Genomic DNA, 23,694 nt, shown 5'->3' on the forward strand with positions numbered 1-23,694 from the left:
TTTGGTTCATTGGAACAGGCACAATTTTGGGTTGGATGAGATTTTGCTGAAAATGTTGAACCTCCACATGCTTGATGGACCAGGCTCTGTGGAACCCAGCAATAGGATAACAGGAATGGGCAGGAACTGATACCCAGCAAGTTCCACCTGGACATGAGGAAAAACTTTCCTGTGCAGTGACCAAGCACTGAACAGATTGTCCAGAGAGTGAGGGGAGTCTCCCTCAATGGGGATATTCCAGAATGATCTGGACACAATCCTGTGCCCTGTGCTCTGGGATGGCCCTGCTGGAGCAGGGAGGTAACACCAGTTGACCCACTGTGATCCCTTCCAACCTGACCCTTCTTGAGATTCTGGGATTCCTTTTGCTGCTGAAAGCTCCTGTAGGTCTTAGTCACACAGTTTTAACACACAGCCAACAGCTCTTCCATCTCCCTTGGTGCCTCTCCATCACCATCAGCCTTCAGGTGCCTCCCTGCAGCACAGGAAGAGCTGATCAGCAGGCTGAGTTTGCATATGCAGATCTGAAATCTGACAAAAATGGATGCTGGCAAAGCAAAGAAAAAAAAATTAAAAGTTGCATTTTCATCAGAAATGTGAAAATGCTGCTGTTCATTCTGAATCTGCATTGCTGCATCCAGGGCACCCTCCTTCTCAACACTCCAAACTTCCAAATCCTGTGGAGGCACAGCCTCTAAATTGCTGGGGGGGGGAGGGGGAGGGTCTGGGGTACCCCTGGCATTCGAAAGGAGGTGGGAAATCCCAGCCCTTCGATGCTGGAGCTCAGGAAGGGGCTGTAAATTTCTCCCTGATGCCTGTGGAGGGGGAGGAGGGATGGTTCAGGCAGGAGAAGGGTGAAAAAAAAAAAAAAAAAAAAAAAAAAAAAAAAAAAAAAAAGCTGTAAAGGGGTTTCTCTGACAAAAGCTGAATGTGGGAATGCGGGAAGGGGCCTGGATGCTTCGGGGTCGCTGGCCAAGGCTTAACCCTTCACAGTCCCAGCTTTGCAAAGGTGGGCGGTGGCTCTGAGGCCCCAGATGTGTGATGTGTGTTGGATGTTTTGGAGAGCGGTGCCCAGGCTTTGAGGGGTTAACCTCCAACTTCTGGTGAAGGAAAGAAGGAAGGAAACCTCCTCTGTCCCCTGCCTTTCATCCTGGACCCCACTCAGCCAGCAGCGGGGCTCTGCCGCTCTCGGTCCCTCGTTGGAAGCAGCTAAAATGGTTTCCAGCCCCCTTGGAGCAGCTGTGGAAGCAACAGGAGCTTCCCCAGTACAAAATTCAGGCACAGGCTGATTCCTAAGCTGGTTTCTGCCCGGGGATGGATGGTACCAGCCAGGGAGCCCCGAGGCACCACCCTGGGGCTTCCCAGGGATGCTGATGCATCCTTGCAAAATTCCCCTGAGCACACGCAGTGACCGTGGGCAAGCTGTGGTGCCTGGAAAACGTTATCCCAAAGCTCTCCCGAGTGCCAGACGACCCCAAATTCCTTGGGAGGGGGCTGATATCCGTGGTAAGAAACACGAGCAGCATAGGGACACCAGCAGGCTGGTGTCGGGAAGAGCCACAGATCCCTTCGGGAGCTCTCCGGGCATCTCCTGCAAGCCTTGAGGGTACCTGCCCTCCACTGGACCGCTCCATCCCTGTTCTACACGCCGAAAGCATCGCCGATGTTCCTCCCTCTCCTGGGTGCCGGAGGATGTTTAGGACCCGGGCTGTGCAGCTCCTCCCTTTCAGGTCTCTCCAGGGTTATTGCTTGGTGGGAGGTAGGTTCAGGGCTTGGTGGCATGAATGAAAGAGAGAGAGGAAATCGGCACTGAAAAGCTCAAACTGGAATAGCTCGCCTGTCTCCAGGCAACAGCCCTGACGCAACCGCTGGGGAGGGAAAAAAAAAAAAAAAAAAAAAAAAAAGTCCCTTAAATGAAAAAAAAAAAAAAAAAAAAGAAAAGAAAAGAAAAACAACAAACCAACCACCACACACAGATTTCTGAAGCGAGACACAGAGGAGGAGGAGGATGAGACAGACTCCGGGAGGTACTGGTGACACCGCTCTGCAAACACCAAGTTGGCGACCCGAGGTGCAAGGAGGGAGCCAAGATGTCCGTGCCATCCCCTCTCTGATTCCAGCCCCGGTAAGTTTGGTGCTCGTGGTGGCTTTTGGGGACAGAGCCACCCGGGGGACACCCTGCACGGGAGCAGTCGGATAGCTGCCCGGTGCTGGAGGGGACCCCCGGGCAAGGACCATGTCCCTGGGGAGCAGCAGTGAGGGGTGATGGGGACCCCACCGAGCACCAGTTCAGCTCTGGGCTCTGCCGTGCTGGTTCGTGTGGCAGGGGTTTGCAAAGTGTCCCCCCGTCCGCAATCTCCTGCCGACATTCCCCGGAGATGGCTCCCCACTGACTGGGAATGTCTGAATCCTCCTTTCCGATGATGTTCGTGGATTTCGCTCTCGGCTGGGAGCAACGTGGGGCTTCTCACCCGCTCCGGGAGGGTTTATCCGCACTGGGTGAGGTGTAGCGGGGAAGAGGCTGGCCGGGTTTTGGGACAATCACCTGTTGCTCCCTCAGCCCCTCAGACCGAGAGGAGCAGGAGCCCTGGAGAGGTTTGTGGGGTTGTGCAGTGCAGACATGGTGGGATGAGCGTGGTGGCCTCGCAGGGCGTTGCTGCCTCGGGTTTTTGAATCAGGCACCGTGAGCTGAGCAGGGCAGGTTTCCACCTGCTCAGGTCTGGCCCTCGCGGCTCAGGTTTGCACCAAGGAGGGGGGAAAAGAAAATACAAAAAAAAAACCCCAGTCAGAACTTCTTCAGAGCCCTTTATAACAGCTTGGGGGTAATTGTTAAAATAATAGCGCCAGCCCACACCCCTCCCAGCACGAGTGTTTGTGCAAGCCCTGCCCGAACGCCCCGGGGTGTTGCACACCAGGGCACCATCCCCATCCTACAGCCCGGCCCCGCTCCGCTCCGGGCAGGCTGACACCTCTCCCACCGCAGGCGCCTCTCTAAGGACACCCCTCCCTGTTTCCCTGCCGCGCTCCGCGTGTTATTCCACAATCCTGCACCCGCCGGAGCTTTTCTACATCGGGGACCTCAGCGGAGGGGAAGGGGGGATGATGAAAAGGAGGGGGGAATGGATGAAAACCAAGTTCCTGGCTTCCAGCGAGGAGCTGTGCCCGGCTGATTCCTCTGGCTTTGTCTGCTCATCCCCTGTATCCGAGGAACTCCCCACTTTCCAGCGGGAACGAGGCTGTTTTGGCTGCTGTGGGTTTGCTCTGTGCCAGCCATCATTTCAGCACACGGGAGCTGCTGGTGGTTTTTTTGCATCCCAGCTCTTCACTGCTTTCAAATGCCTGTTAAAATCCCCCCCATCCTCCATGGGGGGTGGTCTGTGCACCACAAAAATCCGGCAGAACGGGAGGAATCCGGCTTCTGCCGGGCTCTAGGCTTGCAACAGCCCTGCAGCCATTAGGTGTTTGCAAAATGTAGCAGAGACACTGCAGGGAGAAAGAAAAAAAAATAAAAATAAAAATAATCAGCCTCAGAGCAGCGTAGCCCTTCGGGGGGGAGGGAGAGGAGGGTCTGTTTGCAGCCAGCTGATTTTAAATGATGTTAAACCCCACAGTGCAGCTCAGCACTGGGAGAAGACAGGTCTTGAGGACAGAGGTTGGGCGATCATGGTTTGGATAATTGGATGGGACAGGGGGCATGTAAAGGGGATTAGGGGGTCACCGAGGGGCTGACTCCGCTCCCCTGATCATGTTAACTTGGAGCCTGGGGGTCTCCAGTGAGAGCTGACCCTGGCGTTGTCCCTGCAGGGGCTGAGCTCAGTGCTGGGCAGATTGGAGCTCAACAAAACAAAAAGGTTAGATTTTATTTTTTTTTTTCTTTCTGAGAACACACCCTTGCATGCTGCATTTGGGGGGAAAAAATAACTCCCCGTACTCGTCTCCTGGGAAGAGAGCATTTCTCAGCCTGTCCTGGCTCATTCCCAAGGAATCCCAGCCCTTTTCATTATCCTGGGCACACGGGCACAGAGGTCCCCGCCTCTCCTTGCTGAAAATGCGGCTGTGCTTGGAGTGGCAGCAGGGAAAAAGGGGGAACAACCGGCTGTGCCAAGCCATGAGCCCTTTGGGGGCATCTCTGGGAACAGGTTAGCTGTGCCACCTCTGAGATTAGCTCCAAAACCTGCTGGGAGCCTGGGGCAGTGCGTGGAGGAGAAACCCTTGCCCACAATCCATGGCTCCACAGACCTCAGAAGAACGTGCCGGGGGTGGACACGGTGACTTCAAGAGCCTGAAAACTTGCCTTTGCTTCTGCTCCTTAATCCTTCTCCTCCTAAGAGGAATCCTTCCTGGTTTGGGCTGATGGGTTGAAAGCACTGAGCCCGTTCAGCTCCCCAGTTCGCAGCTACTTCCAGCTGACTGGAAGACTGGTTTGCTGGAATGCCAAACACTTCCACACAAAGCCTGGAAATCTGCTGATCGAGGGGAGCCTAACTGGCCTGAAAATGGAGCTGCAAGGGTCCCTCTGAAGCAGGCAGCAGCCTCAGCCCTGCTCCCTCACCAGGAGCCTGCTAGGAGCTGTGTGGGGGGGTGCAGGAGGGATGAGGTGTAGTCGGGCAGGAAGGTACAGATGTGTTTATTGAAACAGGCTCTGACTCTGCCGGTGATGCTGGAAATCAGCCAGGGAAAAGTGCCTTGGGGCAGGGAGTGTGAACTGGTCCCCTCTAATCTCACAGAATCACAAAATGGTTTGGGCTGGAAGGGAGGTCCCATCTGTAAAGCTTATCCACCCTCTTCCACCTTCCGCTATCCCAGGTTGCTCCAAGCCCTGTCCAGCCTGGCCTTGGACACTTCCAAGGCTGGGGCAGCCATTTCTGCATCCTTCCACTCCTCTGATGGATTTCCTGTAGCCCCCACTGCTCTCCCCTCCTCCCTTGTAGTGTTCAGGGCTCTTTCTGGAGGCCATTTGGGCAGAAGATGTGCCAGAGCAAATCTTTGTCTTGCTCCAGGTTAAATACGTGAATGGAAAGCCCCTCTTTTTCCCTTTTCCCTGTTTTTATGTCAATGCCATGTCCACATCTATGCTTGTAATGCCCATTTTGGTCTCATCAGTGCTGTCATTTTTCCATGGAGATAGGAGCAAGCTCACAGACAGGAGCATGGCTGGAAGGTCTCCATGGGCACCATGTTCAGTGTCACTGAGGGCTCTGCCGTGACTCCTCCAGCAGGAGCAGAGCCTTTTCCATCCTGTCCCAACCATCCTGAGCAGGCAGAGAGCATCTGATCCTGACAGCACCAATTCCAGCCCAGGAGCGTGTCCTGCTTTGGGATCAGACAGCTCTTCAAGCTGCTGGAATTTTATCCTTTTGAAAGGAGGGAAGCTGAAGGTCACTTTGGGACCAGGCTGGTTTTCTGCAGGAGAGGATTTCAGCTGCTACAGAAAAGGATTGGGTGGGTGAACACTGAATAATAAAATCCAGAGAAACCAGCTCTCCTCAGAGTCGGTGGGGTGGCCAGGGATTTGTTCTCCAGCTCTGCAGGAGCCTTGTGCAGAGCAGCAGGATGGGGGGGCTCTGCCAGGGTGAGGGAGCCCCGAGCTCACCAAATCCACAGAGCACAGCAGCTCCTCTCCTGACAGAGCTCAGTCTGGCATGGGGAAAGGAATGAGTGATGTGCAGCCACCCTGAAAGGGAACCACCAGCTCCAGGGAGTTGCAGTGTTGATCCTGATGGCTCTCTCCTTCCCTCACCCCATTCCTGAGGCCTCTGAGTCTCTGATGCCCTGAGGATGCTCCGGAACATCCATCCACCTCCGTGAGCAGCTGGAGTCCTCTCTTACTCCATTGCTATGGCAACCCCTTCTCACAGGCATCTCCTCCTCTCTGCCCTTCTCCCAACCCGCAGCAGACACCCAGGGAGGGTCAGAGACCTCCGTGGGGGTCAGTCACCCCCACCGCTTCCCTGTGTCATTGCTGTGCAAGGAGGGAGGCAAACACAGCTCTCCCAGCACACCAGGCACTGTCCCCCACCTCTCGCTCCACCTCAGGGTTCCTTCATCCCACCTTTTCAAGCTCAGAGTCCCCCACTGCTGCTGGGAGGTGCAGAGCTGGATGGTGATGTTGGCAGGTTGGATTTACTCCAGGGGTTCCCTCTGTAGGATCAGGGAATGTCTACACAGCCCAGGGTGACCCCTGTGCAAATGTCCAGAGCTGACAATCAGGGGAACCGCATGCCAAACTCCCTGGGTCATAGGGGGTGTCCCTGCACCAACTGGAATGCATGTGGGCACCCAGATGAGACCTGGAGACACCAGAGGTGGATTCTGTACATCTCTGAAAATCCCCAGAGCTTTTTCCCTGAAGGCCAGTTGCATGGACTGACTTCTCAGTGAGAGGGAAACTGAGGCACAAAGGGGCTGAGGTGCTTTTTGAAGGTCATTCACAGGCTGAACCGCTGCCTCTTCCCTGTTTGCTCCATGCCAGAAGTGTTATCCGTGGTCTGTGCGGGCAAAAGGGCTTCTGTCAGCTGGGGTTTTGTCTCATATCGAGGCTTTTTTGTCTTCCCAGCCTCCGGAGGAGCAGAATTCCTCTAACACAGACTCCTGCAGTCACTGCTGCTCCCCTGCAATAAGAAACTGTGTTACAGGAATCCACAGTCCACCAGGAATTGTGAAGGAAGAAGAAGAATTTGCTCCCCACGCCTCCACCTTGCCTGATTGTTGAACTCGCAGTTTAACATCCCTATTATTTCTGCATCCCAGACTTGTGCTGATCCCTTGGGCTAGGTCAGTTGACTTCTCCAATGGAAACTCAACCCAAGAAAGAAACAAAAGGGATTTTTTTGTTGTTTCAGTGACCTGTGTTCTGTGCTTTCAGGATTCATCTAAGGGGAGGAGGGAGCCCCTGAGCAGAGGTTCTTAGTGAGGTGTGAGCGAACCCGCACCCTGTTTTGGGGCTGAACTCCTTACCCCTAATTAGGAGTGGCAGGAACTCCCTGTGGCAAGTGCGATAATGAGACAAATCAGGGATTAATCACTTAAATCCCCTCACACAGGCCAGCCCATGGGGAGCCTAGCATGGGGCAGGGAGACTGGGAGGATGTGGATTTGAGCCAAGGGCAGGTTTGTTCCTGGGAATTGGGTAACTCTCAGGCACCAAAGGGTTTGTGTTACAGCACAAGGGCATCCTTCACACACCTAAAACTTTCAGATCTCTCTCTCCACAGCAGGTCTTTGATCCAAGTCCAAGATATTGATAGGAAATTAGAGGTGGCTCCCTTCTGTCACTTCAGACTTTGGACAGGCTGGGGAAGAGAGCTGCCCGTTTGGGGGGTGTCCCTGCAGAGCGAATGAGACGTTTCATGTTACACCAGAGAGAAAGTGAAGGATGGGCTGAATCGATGCTGCTTTTAGGGTAGAAAAACCAAATCTCCTCCAAAGCTGCTGGGAGTTGTGGTGACAGGGAGGGGGAGATGACAGCAGGGTTGTGACAAAGGGGTTGCTCCAAGCTGCTGTCCTGTTTTCATGGTCCAATGCTCTAAATGTTAACTGAGCTGTGCCCAGTGCTCAAATACCAGGGGCCATTCCCACCCTGAGGATTCCATACACGCTGGAGAACAGGACAAAAGAGTTTGTGTGGGGCTCTGTTTCGTAGCTGTGGCATCCAGAAAACCATAAAAATATGATCTTTACTGGGGATTAGCAAAGCCAGCAGCCCAGAGTGGCACTGCAGCAGACTCTTGGACTGCCGGGTTTGGGTCGCCCTCAGCAATCTCCACAGAGGTCTCATAGGACAGAAAAAAAAGTTCAGAAATGGGGTCTTTAAAGTCATCACTGGTTTTCATTTATTGACTTGGGGAGGCTGGAGTGGGAGGAAACGTAAATTCATTGACATGCCCTGAGACCTGCAGAGCACCCTTCCAACAGGGCAGCCCACGCCTTTCCTCTCTCCTTTTCAAGAGAAGAAGGAAAATTGTTGCTGTTCCAGGCACGAGAGCTGTTGGCTTCAACCTGACAGAGTGCCTGTGAGTGCTCCCTCTCCCCGTAAAACTCTCATTAACATAAATAAGAGCAGGAAGGAGACCACAAGATGACTAATTCTCCACCCCCACACTGTCTGTGTGTACACTATCAACTCCTCCTGCAGCTCATGTGCCCCCACACAATTGTTGGGATAAGTCTTGCTCTCACTCGGTGTTTATTTTAAATTGAATCTTCTTACTGAAAAGGTTGGAGAGGCGTAATTATGGTCTGGATTTCAGAGCTGCCCATGCCTTTGTGGAAATGGCAGGGAGAAGAATGGCTGAGTAACTCTAGGAAGCTGCATACATCCTGCCTGGTTTTCCAAGCATCTCACCAGGCAGGCAGAAAAGCACTTTGTTTTTGTGCCTGACGTTCAGGGGAGAGCTCTGGATCTATTCCTAGCTCAGCTATAGATGAGCACACGACCTTGAGAATGTCTCTTACCTGATCCTGCTGGCAAATGAATACAGAAGCTGCCTGAGCTTAACTCCTGAAGAGGAGTCCTCAGCCCCTCCAGGTGCCAGGGTTTGTCAGATCAGTTTTGGGCACAGCTTCCACGAGTGCCGACAGGAAGAGAAGTGGGGAGGAAGCTCCTGGCTTCTCTGTGCTACTGCTCCTAAGGGGTGTTTGCAAGGGGCCATTCCCACTGGACAAACTGGATGTGGGCAGTGATGGAAACCACAAGTCCGAGTCCCCCTGGGTGTCTGAACCCAAACCATGCCAGCACCCCAGTTAGTGCCTCACATGTCTGGGACCATTTTCCTGACTGGAGCCAGAGGGTCAGGAGGGAGATGAATCCTCAGGCTGCAGCTTTAGCAAACCCAGAACTAAACCCAGACCTGTAAAACTGGAGGGGGTTGTGGTGTGGGGAAGGATAAGTCCCTTTCTCCCGTTCTCCTTTTGACTCAAACTCTTGGGAGAAGTTTGGGTTCACAGAGTATTTTGGGTTGGAAGGGACCTTAAAGCTCATCTCATCCCACCCCCTGTCATGGGCAGGGACACTTTCCACCATCCCAGGTTGCTCCAAGCCCCGTCCAACCTAGCCTTGGACACTTCCAGGGATCCAGGGGCAGCCACAGCTTCTCTGGGCTGTGCCAGGGCCTCACCACCCCCACAGGGAAGGATTTCTTCCTAATACTAAATCTAAACTTCCCCTATTTCCAGTTTTCCTATTTCATCTGGACCTGATTTGCCCAAATGGGGAAATATGGGTTTGCCAGGCAGAAAATCAGCGAAACCACATAGCCCAACATCCAGCATCAGCCACTGCTGTCTCCAGAGGACTTTGGGGTCTGGGAATGTGTCCTGGCCTTCTTGGCAACCTTTCTGTGGCCCCTTGAGTTAAGATTGGAGGTGTAGGTAACCAGAGCTTTGCTAAAAGCCAGAGCCTGTCTGTTCCTGCCCCAGAGCACTCAGATAACCGAGGTGAGGCCACCCTCCCCAGCAGCACCTTGGCACTGAGCCTCTCCCAAAACTCTCACTCCCCTGCTCCAGCAAGAGCTCTCTCTTTCCTCACTCCCTTTTCCTTCTCAAAACCATTTTTTTTTCCTTCTAGGTGTTCATCCAAGGCTGGTTTGGTGCTTGAGCAGAGACCCACACTTCAGCTGTCCTCCAGGGAGCTGTGTTGAGCACCTCGTGACAACTGGTCAAACCTCAAGGCTTCTCCCCTCCATCCTTGGTCCTTTCCAGCCCACCTCTATGCCTTTGGACCTCCAGAGAGGATGTCTGTGCCCCAAATCCAAATAGAAGAGGCTCTGGACAGCACAGATGCCGGCTCTGGGGGAGTTCCTCCTCCAGATGATCACCTGAGGACCCTCAAGGCATTGACAGAGAAGCTGAGACTGGAGACCAGGCGCCCTTCCTACTTGGAATGGAAGGCAAAGCTGGAGGAGCAGGCTTGGAAGAGCCCCCAGCCTGAGGGAGAGGGGGAGGACGAGGCCAAAAAGACCCCGGGGGAGACTGTCCCCATGAGGAAGGTGCAGCTGCACCTCAATGGGAGCCCTGCCCAGGACAAGGGGACTGTCACCTCAGGGAGAATTGGTGGCTTTGAGAGCATCGACGAAGCTCTGACGTGGCTTAGGAAGGAGCTGGTGAGTGATTGCCTGTCCCTGTTAGCACAGATTTTCAAGAGGGATAAAAATAAAAGAGTGGGAAAGCTCCTTGTTCCTACCTGCCTTCAGCCCCAGGTGGAAAGGCAACAATCAGTCATTTTATTTTCCATCACTCATTGTGTTTTCCATCACTCATTGAAGCTCCTCCAGGTCCATCCTCTGTTGCCTTCTTGTTTTTCTTCAAATCCAGTCGACATTTCAGTTATCCTCCCGTCCCAGCTTTAGGCCCTGTCTCACACATCTGTTTATTTCTGGTGGTTATGTGCTGGACATTTCACAGAGAGGGAGAGGACAAAATTGCTTTGTCTTTTCTAGGAACTGTGCAAGGAAAATCCAGACAGCCAGGGCACAGGGCTGGAATTTGCCTTTTCTCTGTCCCTTTGCTATCATGGTCTTTGGCACAAATTTATCCTGGGCCTGACCCAGCTCCCAGCTGAGCTCAGGAGTCAGCTCAGCCTGGGGATAATTCCCAGGAGGATGCACCAAGCCTGACAAGAGTTCAAGAAATGTTTGGAGAATGCTTTCAGACACACAGAGTGATTTTGGGGTTGTCCTGTGCAGGGCCAGGAGTTGGATTCAATGATCCTTGTGGGTCCCTTCCAGCTCAGGGTATTCTGTGATTTTCTGGAGGTCAATAGGATGGATATGTTCCTGTCAGGGCAGCTGAAGTCAGAGCTGGTGACTGAGTTCAGGTGCTCTTCTCAAGAGTAGAAGCAATCAGACACCCAAAGCACCCTTCCCCAGTGATCCTTCCCTTCTCCTCACTGGCATGAAAAGTCTTTTTTATTTGGCCCAAATCACTGGAAGTGACTCATGACACGTGGCTTTGTTCCTGTTGCCCAGTTGGAATTTTGCCTGTGAGTCCCAGCAGGAATATTCGCAACAGGGTTGGGGACATCACTTGTGGCCAACACTTGTGAAAATGTTCCTGTGCAGACACTTTGTTTTTGAGAAGCACTGAAATCTCTGAGGAAAGCTTCTGACAAAAATGAGTAACAGCTTTAAAGATTTCTTTGTGACTTTTGCTTCAGATAATGTTGATTTGTCAACTTTCTGTTGCTGCATTCCCCCAACTCCACTAGTCCCCTGAGGATTTGTTTACAGAGGTCATTATGGATATTGCACTTTGGTGACTTGGTTTCTCAGGATCGTGGCTTTCAGGAATTCAGGACTATTAGGAACAGTTTTGAGATTATCCCCTACAACCCCTCAGTGCTCTGGAGAACCTCAGCTCCAGATCTATGACCTGAATCCGGGTGCAATCTTAAATTCACACTTGATGTAAACCCCAAATCTCAAGATGATCAAAGAATGTAAGGCACAGACTTTCCTTCTCAGAACCTTGGATTTTAAAAGATTTGGGGGTTTCTTTCAATCTCTGCCCATGATAGAAATATAAATTGTCTTAGAGTCTGATTCTACCCCTTAGACTGGGGTGTGGTATCTAAACCACCATCTGTCATAAAATGAAAGTTTAAATTAAAGATGAGAGAAGGCCAAGCAAACCCTAATTGTTCCTCACTTTCCATTTCCCAGCAGCTTAATTATACCAGTCTTTGCTGGATCTGGACGTGACTGGTAATTTAGAACAATTTCCCCAAAAGAGAGAGCAATTTTTTGACTGACCACAGGGTGAAATAGCTGTGCTGGAGGCATGAGTGTGGGTAAGAGCTGCCAGCAGGCAGAGGGAGCACAGCCAGGCCATCCCATCACATGGTGCTGGAACCAAAAGGCGCATTTCACATTATATTTCAAGGGTGAAATCCAGTTTCTTGTCAGATAAATGAACAAGCTTCCAAACATCCCAACACAGACAAGATTTTTTCCTTGCTTTTCTTTATGTTGTGGTAGCAAAGCCATCAGGAAGGCTCCATAGCAGGATGAAGCCCAGAAACCAACCAGATCCTGGGCTGATCCCCCAGTGTGGGCAGCAGGAAAGGGGGAAATTCTGTCCCTTCTGCCCCTCTCGCGTGAGTCCCCACCTGCAGAGCTGCCTCCAGATCTGGGATCCAACATTGGAGGGAGCTGCAGCTGCTGGAAAGAGTCCAGAGGAGGCTTGATGATCAGAGGGATGGAGCAGCTCTGCTGTGAGAAAAGGCTGAGACAATTAGGCTTGTTCAGCCTGGAGAAGGCTTTGGGATGACCTAATTGTGGTCTTCCAGTTCTTGAAGGGAGCCTACAAGAAGATGGAGAGAGACTTTGGACAAAGCCCTGGAGGGAAAAGACAAGGGGCAATGGCTTCTCACTGCCAGAGGACAGGGCTAGATGGGATATTGGGAAAGAATTGTTCCCTGTGAGGGTGGTGAAGGCACCCAGAGAAGCTGTGGCTGCCCCTGGATCCCTGGAAGTGTCCAAGGCCAGGTTGGACGGGGCTTGGAGCAACCTGGGATAGTGGAAGGTGTCCATGCCCACGGCAGGGTGGAACAAGATGAGCTTTATTTTCCCTTCCAAACCATTCCACACTTCTGTGATTCCACAATATGGTTATTTAGGGTCTGTAGGATTCACCTATCCAATGAAGGGGCAAAAGCTGGTGAATGTGGAGATTCTTTCCATGCAGGAATGAAGTGCAGCAGCCGTGTCCTTATGGGATGAAATGCAGAGAGTGCAGCTCCATCACCCCCAGCCTTCAGCACAGCTCCCAGCGTGTTCAGGCTGGGTTGTTTCAACAGCATCACCCTGGAATGGTTCTGGCTTGTCCCAGGGAGCATCCTGCCAAGCACTTGGATCTTCAGGAGTTTCCACATGCTGGGGACTGTTCTCAAGAGGCAACTGGTACAGGACCACCCGGGTTTGGATTTAACTCTATCCCAGCCAAAAGCAGCAGAGGCAGGAGAGGGTAAATTTGGAACTATCACAGAAGGGCTTAGGTTGGGAAAGCCCTCTAAGATCAACGAGTCCAACCACTTCCCAGCACTGCCAAGGCCAGCACTAAACCATGTCCCCAGCCATATCCACACAGCTTTCAAATCCCGCCAGGGATAGGGATTCCCCCATTGCTCTGGGCAGCTGTGCCAGGGCTGGACAATCTTTTTGCTGCAGAAATTTTTCCTAATATCCAATTTAAGCCTCTCCTGGTGCAACTTGAGGCCATTTCCTCTTGCCCTACCTCTTGTTACTCCCAATCCGCACAAAAGTTATCATCTGACACTGCAAGGAGTTTTCCTCTGTGTCTCCAGAGTCTGCTCTGATTTGGCTCCAGCCAGGTTCAGGCTGCTCACGTTGAGAAGTGAAGCAAAATACAAACCCAAGGTTTTATTGTCCATCTGTTTTTCTTGTCCTGTCACCTCACGTGACCCGCCCCAGACCCTCGTTCTGCACACCAGGTCCTGGCCCGGGTTTGTGGGGCTGACATGAACCCACAGAGCCTCAGCCAGCCACGTCAGCTGGGCCCTGCTGAGAACCTGGCCCCGAGAAGCTGATTTATTCAGACATGCAAACTGCTCTTGTTTTTCATGCTAGGAGGCTCTGTGGAGGTGTAGGAGCAAATTGCAGCTCTCAGCATGTGCTGAGCTGCCCCGGGGGCTGGAGTGTTTCCCTCCCCAGCTCCTCCTGCCTTTTCTTTGCCCTTGTGTTTGCCTTTGCACTGTCAAGTGTGGCAGCCCCTCATCTGTGCTGAGAGCAAAAACGTCACCAGCCCAGGGATGGTGACAGACTCCAGGACTGGAGGGGGGCACACTTTGCTCTTTCTTTTTTTAATTTGCCAGGTTTTACAAGTTATGAAATTAAGCACTCAAAGTCCCCTCCCTCCTAAGTATGGCTGAAGTACAACCCTTTGAGCAGAGACATCTTATAACATTTATAACTTTGTCCTTTCAGGAAAAATGAGTTTTCTATCTCAAATTCACCAGTTTGGCACTGAAATCTGAGGGATGTGAGCAAGAATGCAGGAAAGACTTGAAAAGGAACACAAATGTCTGATGGTCCCTCCTGGGAAATCATTAAACACCTGTGTCCTGTTGGTCAGATTATTTTTTATTAAATATTAAGTGCTTTTATTTCCATTTGGGATACTCATATTGGCTGAACAAGTGCTAAGTGAATTTAAACAACGATGCAGCAGCAAATTTCCTCACTATGAGGGTGCTGAGGCCCTGGAACAGGTTCCCCAGGGAAGCTGTGGCTGCCCCTGGATCCCTGGAAGTGTCCAAGGCCAAGCTGGATGAGGCTTGGAGCAATCTGGGATAGTGGAAGATGTCCCTGCCCATGGCAGGGCCTGGAATGGGATGAGTTTTAAGGCCCTTTCCAACCCAAACCATTCTGTGACTCTGTGACCTCTATTGTTAAATTGCTGAAACTAGGGAAGAGTTTAGGATTTATTACGGAACAGGATGATCCCCAAGGGTCCATTTGCGTGCAGCCACCCTGTTCTGGGGAGAGAGGGAGCCAACACAGCCGAAACAACACTGAGGAAGAGTGAGATTTGGGACCCACGGGAGGCTTTGCATGGTCCAGCTGGCAAAGGTCTCTTGGGGTTTGGTGGTGGGTAACTCCCAGGTGCTCCAGAAGGATCTGGGATAACTCATGTGGGTTGCACTACAAGGGTGTGAGCACCTAAAATTAGCCATGACAGGGCGGCGTCTGAGCACCTTTGAAGAAGCTCCAAACCAGAACAAAGACAGTGTGGACTTGTCTGAAAGGTTTGGCAGAGATCTGACAAGTGGCCTCTGCTCCTTCATGCTTGAATCCAAGGGGCTGCACTCAGGAAAGTGCCAATTCACATTTCAGTTTCTTTTGATCTTTTGGAAATAAAAAAAAAAAAAGAAAAAAACCCCAAACAAACAAACAAACAAACAAACAAACAAAAAAAAAAAAAAAAAAAAAAAAAAAAAAAAAAAAAAAAAAAAAAAAAAAAAAAAAACAAAAAAAACCCCAAAACTGGCCCTCTGGGACCAGCTGCCTCTCCACAGACCATCTCCCTGAGCTTCATGGACCAGGCTGGGACTTCATCCATGGGACTCTTCCCTTTTGGGAAGAGAGGGAAATCTCAAAGGGCTCCTCATCTCCATGCCTTGAGGTGCCACCTGCCAAAAATCCCCCAAAAGCAACGCAGAAGAAAGACAGACTGCTGGAAATGGGAAAATGATTTGGTTTCCTCTCTGTTGAAGGCAAAATTGAAGGCAACTGCTCACAGTTATTTAGGATGAGCCACCTAGACTGGAAAACAGGAAAGGATGCACCCAAAGCTTTCTCTCCCTCACCCGTATTAAACATCCCTGGGAGACTCTGAGGCTCAATCCAAGCAGAAAATCCTCGCTAGGTTCATAAGATCCCATGGTCCAGCTTTGCATTTCAATCCAGCAGTTGCTTCACTGCCAGGAAGAACCTGAGTTCGGTTCCCCCTTAAAGCCTGGGAAGTTCAGCCCAGCATCCTGTCCCTTCCAACAACATTCCCCAACCATGCTGGTGAGAAACAGCTGGGGCTGGGTGTGCAGAGAGAGGCAGAACGGGTTAAAATGTTGGTTTTTATGAGCAAGGCATACCTAAGGCCCTTCCTGCCCTGGCTATGAAAGGATCAAAGGAAATCAAAAGCCTGGATTCTGCTCGATGCTGTCCAGAGTTTTCTCCAGGATTCTGCATCCATGTGTGGGATCCTGCTGCCACCTCTCAGGGATAAACTAGTATGTGGAGTTATCTTGTGGTGACCGGCCCTGTGGGTGAACTCTGCAAACCAAAAACCCCACGGTTTCTCATGATGTGGCCCCTGTAATCCCATTATTTATTCCCAGGCAGCTTTGTGGAGCTCTGCTGGCCTGACAGTGCTGCTTTTAAAGGGGCATCACTCATCCTTTCCAGCAATTGTTTGGTCCTCAGCATGGGACAGGGGGAATGGTTTTAGTATTTGTGCAGAGCCTCTGGGAAAGGGAAGGAGAACAAGGATTTCTGGGTCCTGGCTGAAATTCTGCTCAATATTCTGGGAGGGTTTGAACAGGGCAGTGTTTAATGGGGCAGCTCCATGGATGCAGGACAGGGGGTTTGCATCTCAAGCCAAGCCCCAGGGGTGAGTGTGGGGAGTGAGAGTTTATGTCCTGCAGAGCAGCTTAACTTTCATGCTCCACCCTCTGCCCAGCTGCCACCCCACAGAGCTGCCCCCACAGGACCTGTCACCAGGCAAGGAACTCCCAAGCCCGTGGGAAGACAAGGCAGCTTTCCAGGGAGCACACGCAGAGACAGCCCTCATCCCATCTTCCATCTCCTCCTTGTGTGCATCATGCTTTCACAGAAACATGGAATTGTTAAGGTTGGAAAAGCCCTCGAAGATCATCGAGTCCAACTGTTAACCCAGCACAGCCAAGGCCACCACTAAACCATGTCCCCAAGTGCCACATCCATGTGGTTTCAGTCAACCATTGCCAAGCTTTGTTCCTTTATCTTTATTTTTTGGAGGTCTTTGCCTTCCAGCTTGCTTGAAATCAAATGAATTCCTCAAAAGAGAGGAGAAACAAGAACCAGTCGAAAAATGTAAAGCTGGTAAAGAGAAAAAAAGCACCTATAACTCACACGCCTCTGCACAATGACCTCATAATTCCCTTTTGAATGTTTTTTCTTTTTTTTTTTTTTTTTTTTTTTTGGCAGCAGAGGCTTTTTTTAGTCCCACATTCTTCCAAATATTCAATGAAAGCCTTTGTTGGCATTTCTTAGGTAAGTTGATACACCGAGAAGAAAGAATGACCCAGGGTCACTCCAATAACATCTGTGATCACCTCCCTGATAAAATGGCAGCATTTGTTGTCAGACAGGGAAAAATATCAACAGAATGATTTTTTTTTTTTAAATTGTAACTCAGGTGGAAGAATAAAAACCTGCCAAATGGCATTGCTCTGCTGGGGGCACAGGTTATGAGATCTGAGAGGAAATAGTGGGTTTTTTTGATAAAGGTAAATGACCACAACCCTGCCAACAATTTGAGAGAGATTTCCAGAGAGAGAGAGAGAGAGATTCACTCAGAGATTGGTACAAAGGTGACTTAATCCTCTCCAAACAGCCAAGCTGGAGTCTTATTGCTGGCTGGGAGCATCAGGCAAGGTCCTCCAGGACGCCTCTGTAGTGTCAGAGAAGCATAGAATGGTTTGGGTTTGAAGGGATTTGGATACTAAAAAAGAGTTCTTCCCTGTGAGTGTGGTGAGGTCCTGGCACAGGTTCCTATCCCTGGAAGTGTCCAAGGGCTGGTTGGATGGGGCTTGGAGAAACCTGGGATAGTGGAAGGTGTCCTTGCCCATGGCAGAGAGTGGGACTGGATCATCTTTAAGGTCTCTTTCAGCCCAAACCATTCTGGGATTCTCTAATTGCCTGGAGGAGGAGGGATTATGGCACAAGATAAAGCAACCCTGAGGCTGCTTTGGTTCACACACTCCTTGCAGCAGCCCTTGTGTGAGGCATGGAAAGGTCTCATGTAGGAATATCAGGGTCTCTGTGGGGTCTCTCAAGGGGAACTTTCCCTCCTCCCTTCCCTGCCACATCTTCATGCACAAACCACCAGGCCAGGAATAATTTACTCCCTTGCCCCAGAGCGACATCTGCACCCACAAATTGAGCAGCTCATTTTCAGGCCTGGAGGGACACTGATACAGTCTGATCATATCACAGAATCACAGAATCACAGATTGTGTAGGTTGGAAATAACCTTCAAGATCATTGAGTCCAACCCAGCCCTAACACCTCAACTAGATCATGGTATCAAGTGCCACATCCAGTTTCCTTTTAAACACATCCAGGGATGGTGATTCCACCACCTCCCCAGGCAGACTATTCCAGTATTTAATCACTCTTTCTGTGAAAAACTTCTTCCTAATATCCAACCTATATTTCCCTTGAAGCAGCTTGAGATTGTGCCCTCTTGTTCTGTCAGATGCTGCCTGGAGAAAGAGACCAACCCCCAGCTGTCTACAACTACCCTTCAGGAAGTTGTAGAGAGTGATAAGGTCACCTCTGAGTCTCCTTTTCTCCAGGCTAAAATCCATGCTGCTAAAATCTAGGAAAGGGATGTTTAGCCCAAAACATAGATTCACAGAGTCCTAGAACTGGCTGATTTGGAAGGGACCTTAGAGATCATCCTGTTCCAGCCCCTTCAGGTGAGCCTGTTGAGCTTCTTTACCACCTTCTTTTCTTTGTAGCTTTTGTGGTTTTGTTGCTTTTCTGTGAGGAGGGAAGTGGGGTGGGAAGTGGGAATTGTCTTGATCTGCTTTTCCAGCCCTGCCTGCTCCTGTTTGCCAGGCTGACTCCCATACCAAGTGTTCATCTCCTTCCTTCACTACCCACAGCATCCTGTGGCAATGAATTTTTTTATTATTTTCTTTATTTTAAAATTTTATTTATTATCTTAAATATTTTAATTTTTTTTAAAAAATTATTATTTAATTATGAGTTTGATTTTTTTTTTAAGAAAAGACCTCTTTCCTTCCATTACTTCTGAATCTTCCGCCTTCCCAGGCCAGGTGCCAGGGGAGAAAAAAACACCTCCAAAACACTTAGGTCATTACCTTGGAGATTGTAGTTCTCTGTCCTGTGGGAGACCATGGAGGTCCCATCCTGAGAGCCACTTCAAATCACCAAGATAAAATAATCCACAGGGGAGGTGGAGTCTGTCATGGACCAGCTCTGACTTATGCAGGCTGGAAACCCAGGCTGAGTATTTGGGGATCAGTCCTTTGGTGTTCTTTTAATTGGTCCCTTCCACCTCTAATTGCTCTGTCTCCCTGTGGCTGCTGCCTTATGAGCAAAATTAATTTGGGCTTTGTTTAATGTTGAGATGGAGGCTCTGAAGCCTGACAGATACCCAAGCCAACAGCCTTGGCACGGCTTTAATTCCAGTCTCCTGGTGCTCCTGAAAACATGAGCAGGCATGGAATTTCTCAATTGTTAAAAATTCCCCATCCTGAGCTGGTTTTTTTTTGGGATGCATTGCTGGCTTGGAAGATCCCTGTCTCCCTCACAGATCGAGCACCTCTAGATGAGTTCACAGAATCAGATAGGTTGAGACTGAGTCCAACCTATGACCTAATACCACCCTGTCAACCAGACCATGACACATTCAGCCTTTTTGTAAACACCTCCAGGCATGGTGACGCTACCACCTCCCTGGGTAACCCGTTCCATGCCCAAATCACTCTTTCTGTGAAGAATTTTTCCGTAATGTCCAGCTTAACCTTCCTCAGGAGCAGCTTAAGGCCGTGTCCCCTCATCCTGTTGCTGGTTCCCTGGGAGCAGAATCCGATCCCCACCTGGCTGCAGGTGGAGTTGTAGAGAGTGATGAGGTCTCCCCTGCGACTCCTTTCCTCAGGCTGAGCTCCCTCAGCTGCTCCTGAAAGGGCTCCAGACCCTTCACCAGCCTTGTCGCCCTTTTCTGTACGGGCCCCTCAACACCTCAACATCCTCAACACCCTTTCACTCCCCGTGATCCGGCACAGCCTCGAGCAGGGAGGCAGCAAACTTCACCACTAAAAACCTCCTCTTCCCTCCCCATTTCAGGCAGAAATGCGCCTGCAGGACCAGCAGCTGGCCCGGCAGCTGATGCGGCTGCGCAGCGACATCAACAAGCTGAAGATCGAGCAGACGTGTCACCTGCACCAGCGCATGCTGAACGACGCCACGTACGAGCTGGAGGAGCGGGATGAGCTGGCCGACCTCTTCTGCGACTTCCCCCTCGTCAGCTCCTTCAGCCTCTCCACACCCCTCAAGCTCATCGGGGTCACCAAGATGAACATCAACTCCCGCCGGTTCTCGCTGTGCTGAACGGGGCGCGGCGGGAAGGAGAGGGAAGGATGGGGGAGAGAGAGGGAGAGAGTCTCCCTCTGCCTCACGGCTGGGTGAGGACAGGCCGAGGAGGAGCAGAGGGAGCAGACAGGGAGCCCGCAGCTGGTCTTGGTGGCAGTGTGGAGGTGGGAGCTGGAACGGCCTGGGGATGCTCGTGGGGAAGGCAGGGTCTGCATGGGAGAAGCCTGGAGAGCATCCAGACCCAACACATGCACTCAGCTCCTTCGCCAAGTCCCTTCTTCTCCTCTTCTTCCCACAGGATGCAGCTTGGTGTGGGTGGTTGTGCTCAAAAATCAAAGGAGGGGTCAAAAATCAGCTACAGAGCAAATCCCTCTTCCCTTCCCCTTCCCCTCCTCCCAGGCTGGAGTGACAACCTCCATGGATGTCCCCTTGGGCACCAACCCTCAGCCTCTGCTGCTCCAAGTGTGGGATCCATGGGGCTGTTTCAGGTGGGAAGTTGATTTCCAGTGGGAAGGAGCCCTGCCAGAAAGCAGAGAACTGTGGGTTAAATGGTACCAGCCCCAAGAAGTGGCAAGAAGATGTGTTTGTTGGGTTGCCCCATAGAGTCCAGGACACTACAGCTTCATTTTTTGCCTGTGATACAGATAATGGGTTCTCCATGGGCACATTCAGAGATTCCAGCTGACCAGAAGTCTCCTGTGTGCCCTGGAAATCACACGCAGAGCAATACACGGTTCTGATCCTGTTGGATCCTGTTGTCAGCCACAAGACACCCTGTGGTTCAGCCTGCAAACAAGGAAGTGTTGTACCCAAGACATCTCCTGTCAGAGAAATCCCCAGGCTGACACCCCGCAACAGCAGCACCAGCAAACCCTGGATCCTCTGTAGCAACACAACATCCATCAGAGAGAGGAACTTCAAGAGGAGAAAGGGGACTTTTGGGTAATGAACTCAAAATGGGACTTTAAAGAAAGAAATTGCTGTGATGAGCTTTGGACCTGCAGCAACACAGGGGGTTCCCTCCCTGCCCAGTAGAATGTGAGATGGATGCTGTATTTTCCTTGCCTTTCAGTGCACACGGCTGCCTGTACCTGGCACAGGAGGCAGGGACTTCTGGTGCTGCCCAGCAAGGGACTCCAGGGGCCTTGCTGTGGCAATTTTGGGACACCTGGCACCCAAGATCAAGCACGGATGCCTTCAGGCTCTCCCTCCTGTGCCCACACTGCTCCTGACCCTGTCAGAGTGGAACAATCCTGCTCATGGGTGTCCCTGCCCATGGCAGGAGGGTTGGAACCAGATCTTTATGATCTTTATGGTCCTGTCCAACCCAAACCATTCTGTGACCTCAGCCCAACTCTGCTCCTCGCCATGTGCCCGGGCAGGAGCAACTCTTGGCTGAGCAGACCTGGCTGTGTCCGCTGTGCCAGCCCAAGGCCTGGGAAGGAGCAGGAGGAGCAATCCCACTGCTCTGGAAGTTTTGGCTGTGTCGATGTGCCTGTGTCTGTGAGCTCTGTGTGTGTGTGTGTCAGTCGCTGTGTGTGTTCATCTGAGCCCCCAGGATGCCTCCCCCAGGAGGCTCCAGGCTGGGTTCACGCCTTTGTCCCGAAATGTGACAGGAACCAGGATCCGGCAGGACCCCGATGTGCCTGGGGAGATCCAAGGAGACTTCCTGGCCTGGGGTCCACAGGGAGTTTGAGATTGGTGCTGAGAAGACAAATAATTCCTGTGCCTCCACAGGTTTGCATGGTAGAGAAAAACTAAGGGGTTCATAGACGTGAGGGGCTGGGGACTCTGAGCTGAGACCAGCCCTCCATCCCCCAGAGCATCCCCTCCCCATCAGCTCCAAAGCTCCCTGAGTATCTTTTTTTTCTGCTAAGGAAGGAGGAATTTTAGGCACCAGAGCTTTATCCATACCATCAGCACCGTGCCTGGGTGCTGAATCCTGTGCTCCCCCAGGTGAGGAAAGTTTTATTTTGGGTTGTGACCGGGCTGTCACTTGGCCTCTGGACAAGACAACCAGCCACAGTGCCCTTCAGTGTACTAGGAAGAGCCTTATTTCCCCATGGACATCTTGAAAACAAAAACAAAAACAAAACAAAACAAAACAAAACAAAACAAAAACAAAAAAACAACCCCCACCTCATTAAAATTCTTCTTTGTTTACTTTTTTCATAAAAATAAATCCATTTGTGTCGCACATGTTGATTTTTCAGAGGTGTTTTCAATCAGAAGATAGAAATGATGGTTTTTCCATCAAAATAATGGCTTGAAAAGGGGGACTGGTTCTCTCTAGGGTCAAGTGGAGTTGAATACAGAGTGGACCTGCCCTTGGGCTCTTGTCTGGTAGCCAAAAGCAGGAGGTTAATTCAAGCACAGTCTTAGTGGGTCATTACACGTGGCATTAGAAGATCAGATGTCTGGGTTCCAGACATTTATTTTCTGCATTAAGGGGGATGAGGGATGGGTGTAACTGCCAGCTGTTTGTCGAAATGCACAATTTTTTAATTATAAAAACTCTGTCTGTATTGATTTCTGCCTCTGGTCTCTCACTGTGTTGGGGAAGCAGCAGGATGGTGTGTTCCAGGATTACAGGTGTGCCAGGTGTTTTTTTCCTGGCAGGTTTTTGCATCCACTCACACCCATCAGCTCCACCTGGCAGTCCAGGAGAGATGGGAGGAAAATGAGGTTGGAGCACTTATGGTGTATTTGGACAAAAACATATGGGAAAGAAAGAAAGAAACAAAGCAAAAAAAATATTTTTCGTGTTTTATGTTAGTTAGCCACAGAGTGAAAAGTGAGTCCAGGCACTTTAAATATATCAGGTTAGGAAGGAAAAATAAATAGAAATAGGTTTGATTTTTGCTGAATTTTATTTGAAACAAAAATATTGGGTCAGATTTGAGAAACATGAGAACAGCTCATTGCTCCCACCACAGAATTCCCAGAGAGGAGCCTGCAGGTCTCAGCTGTCCACAATGGGATGATTCAAACCCCCCAGCGGTGGTTCCTCTCCTGTGGCTTTGAGCCATATTCCCTTTCCCAGATACCTGGAGGGAAAAGCTGGTGGAAATCAAGGTTGGTCCTGAAGTCCATCCTAAAAATGCCTCTTTGTGGACCAACAAATCAAAGCTGCATCTCCACCTGGAGCACCAGTGGCAGCTGCTACGTCTCTTGGAAGTAGGAATCTTCTGGGCACTGATTCCGGTGTTGTGTTCAGCCACACAGCAGTGAGACACGCTCCTCATGAAATGGAAGAGACAGTTTGAGACTAATCCCTGGGAATAATTTACTGCATTTTTAATTTAGGTGGCCAGGCTGGAGGACCGTGGATTTTTCCAGGCTAACTGGAAGATAAAATTTCAGATTGTTTTTCCTTGCCCCCAAAAGCTCAATGCAAATCTTAAAGGAGGGGACGGATCAGTCAAGCATTTTGATTGGATAAATTTTGCTTTTACTCACAACTTAAACACTTTGCCTAAAATTCTTTGCTTAGGAAGAAACTCTTCAGTGTGAAGGTGCTGAGGCCTTGGCACAGGGTGCCCAGAGAAGCTGTGGCTGCCACTGGATCCCTGGAAGTGTCCAAGGTCAGGCTGGACAAGGCTTGGAGCAATATGGGATAGTGGAAGGTGTCCCTGCCCATGATAGGGGGTGGAATAGGATAATTTTTAAGGTCTCTTCCAACCCAAACCATTCTGGGATTCTGCAAAAATAGTTCTAAAAATTTTAAATTACAGCTGAGACATTAACACTTCATTTTCATTCAGACACTGTTTTGCTATTAACAGTTAAAAAATTTTCCTTGAAGGAGCCTTAATAAAACTTTTCCACTTCCTCTTTTTCAGCTAGACCCATTCCTTTA

The 23,694-nt window shown here is 50.6% G+C and overlaps 1 protein-coding gene across 1 annotated transcript; it reads left to right on the forward strand.

Annotated features, from left to right (window-relative positions):
• The first annotated feature begins 1,690 nt into the window (after nucleotides 1-1,690).
• FAM167A (family with sequence similarity 167 member A) lies at nucleotides 1,691-22,364 on the forward strand. Its single transcript, XM_066180111.1, has 3 exons — nucleotides 1,691-2,125; nucleotides 9,566-10,100; nucleotides 19,590-22,364. The coding sequence occupies exons 2-3, from the start codon at nucleotides 9,732-9,734 to the stop codon at nucleotides 19,851-19,853; spliced, it is 633 nt and encodes a 210-aa protein (XP_066036208.1). The 5' UTR covers nucleotides 1,691-2,125; nucleotides 9,566-9,731; the 3' UTR covers nucleotides 19,854-22,364.
• The last annotated feature ends 1,330 nt before the right edge of the window (nucleotides 22,365-23,694 follow it).

This window comes from Chamaea fasciata, unplaced genomic scaffold, assembly GCF_029207755.1.
Source record: "Chamaea fasciata isolate MVZ Bird 193981 ecotype frontalis unplaced genomic scaffold, bChaFas1.0.hap1 SCAF_3, whole genome shotgun sequence".
Classification (NCBI taxonomy): Eukaryota; Metazoa; Chordata; class Aves; order Passeriformes; family Sylviidae; genus Chamaea; species Chamaea fasciata.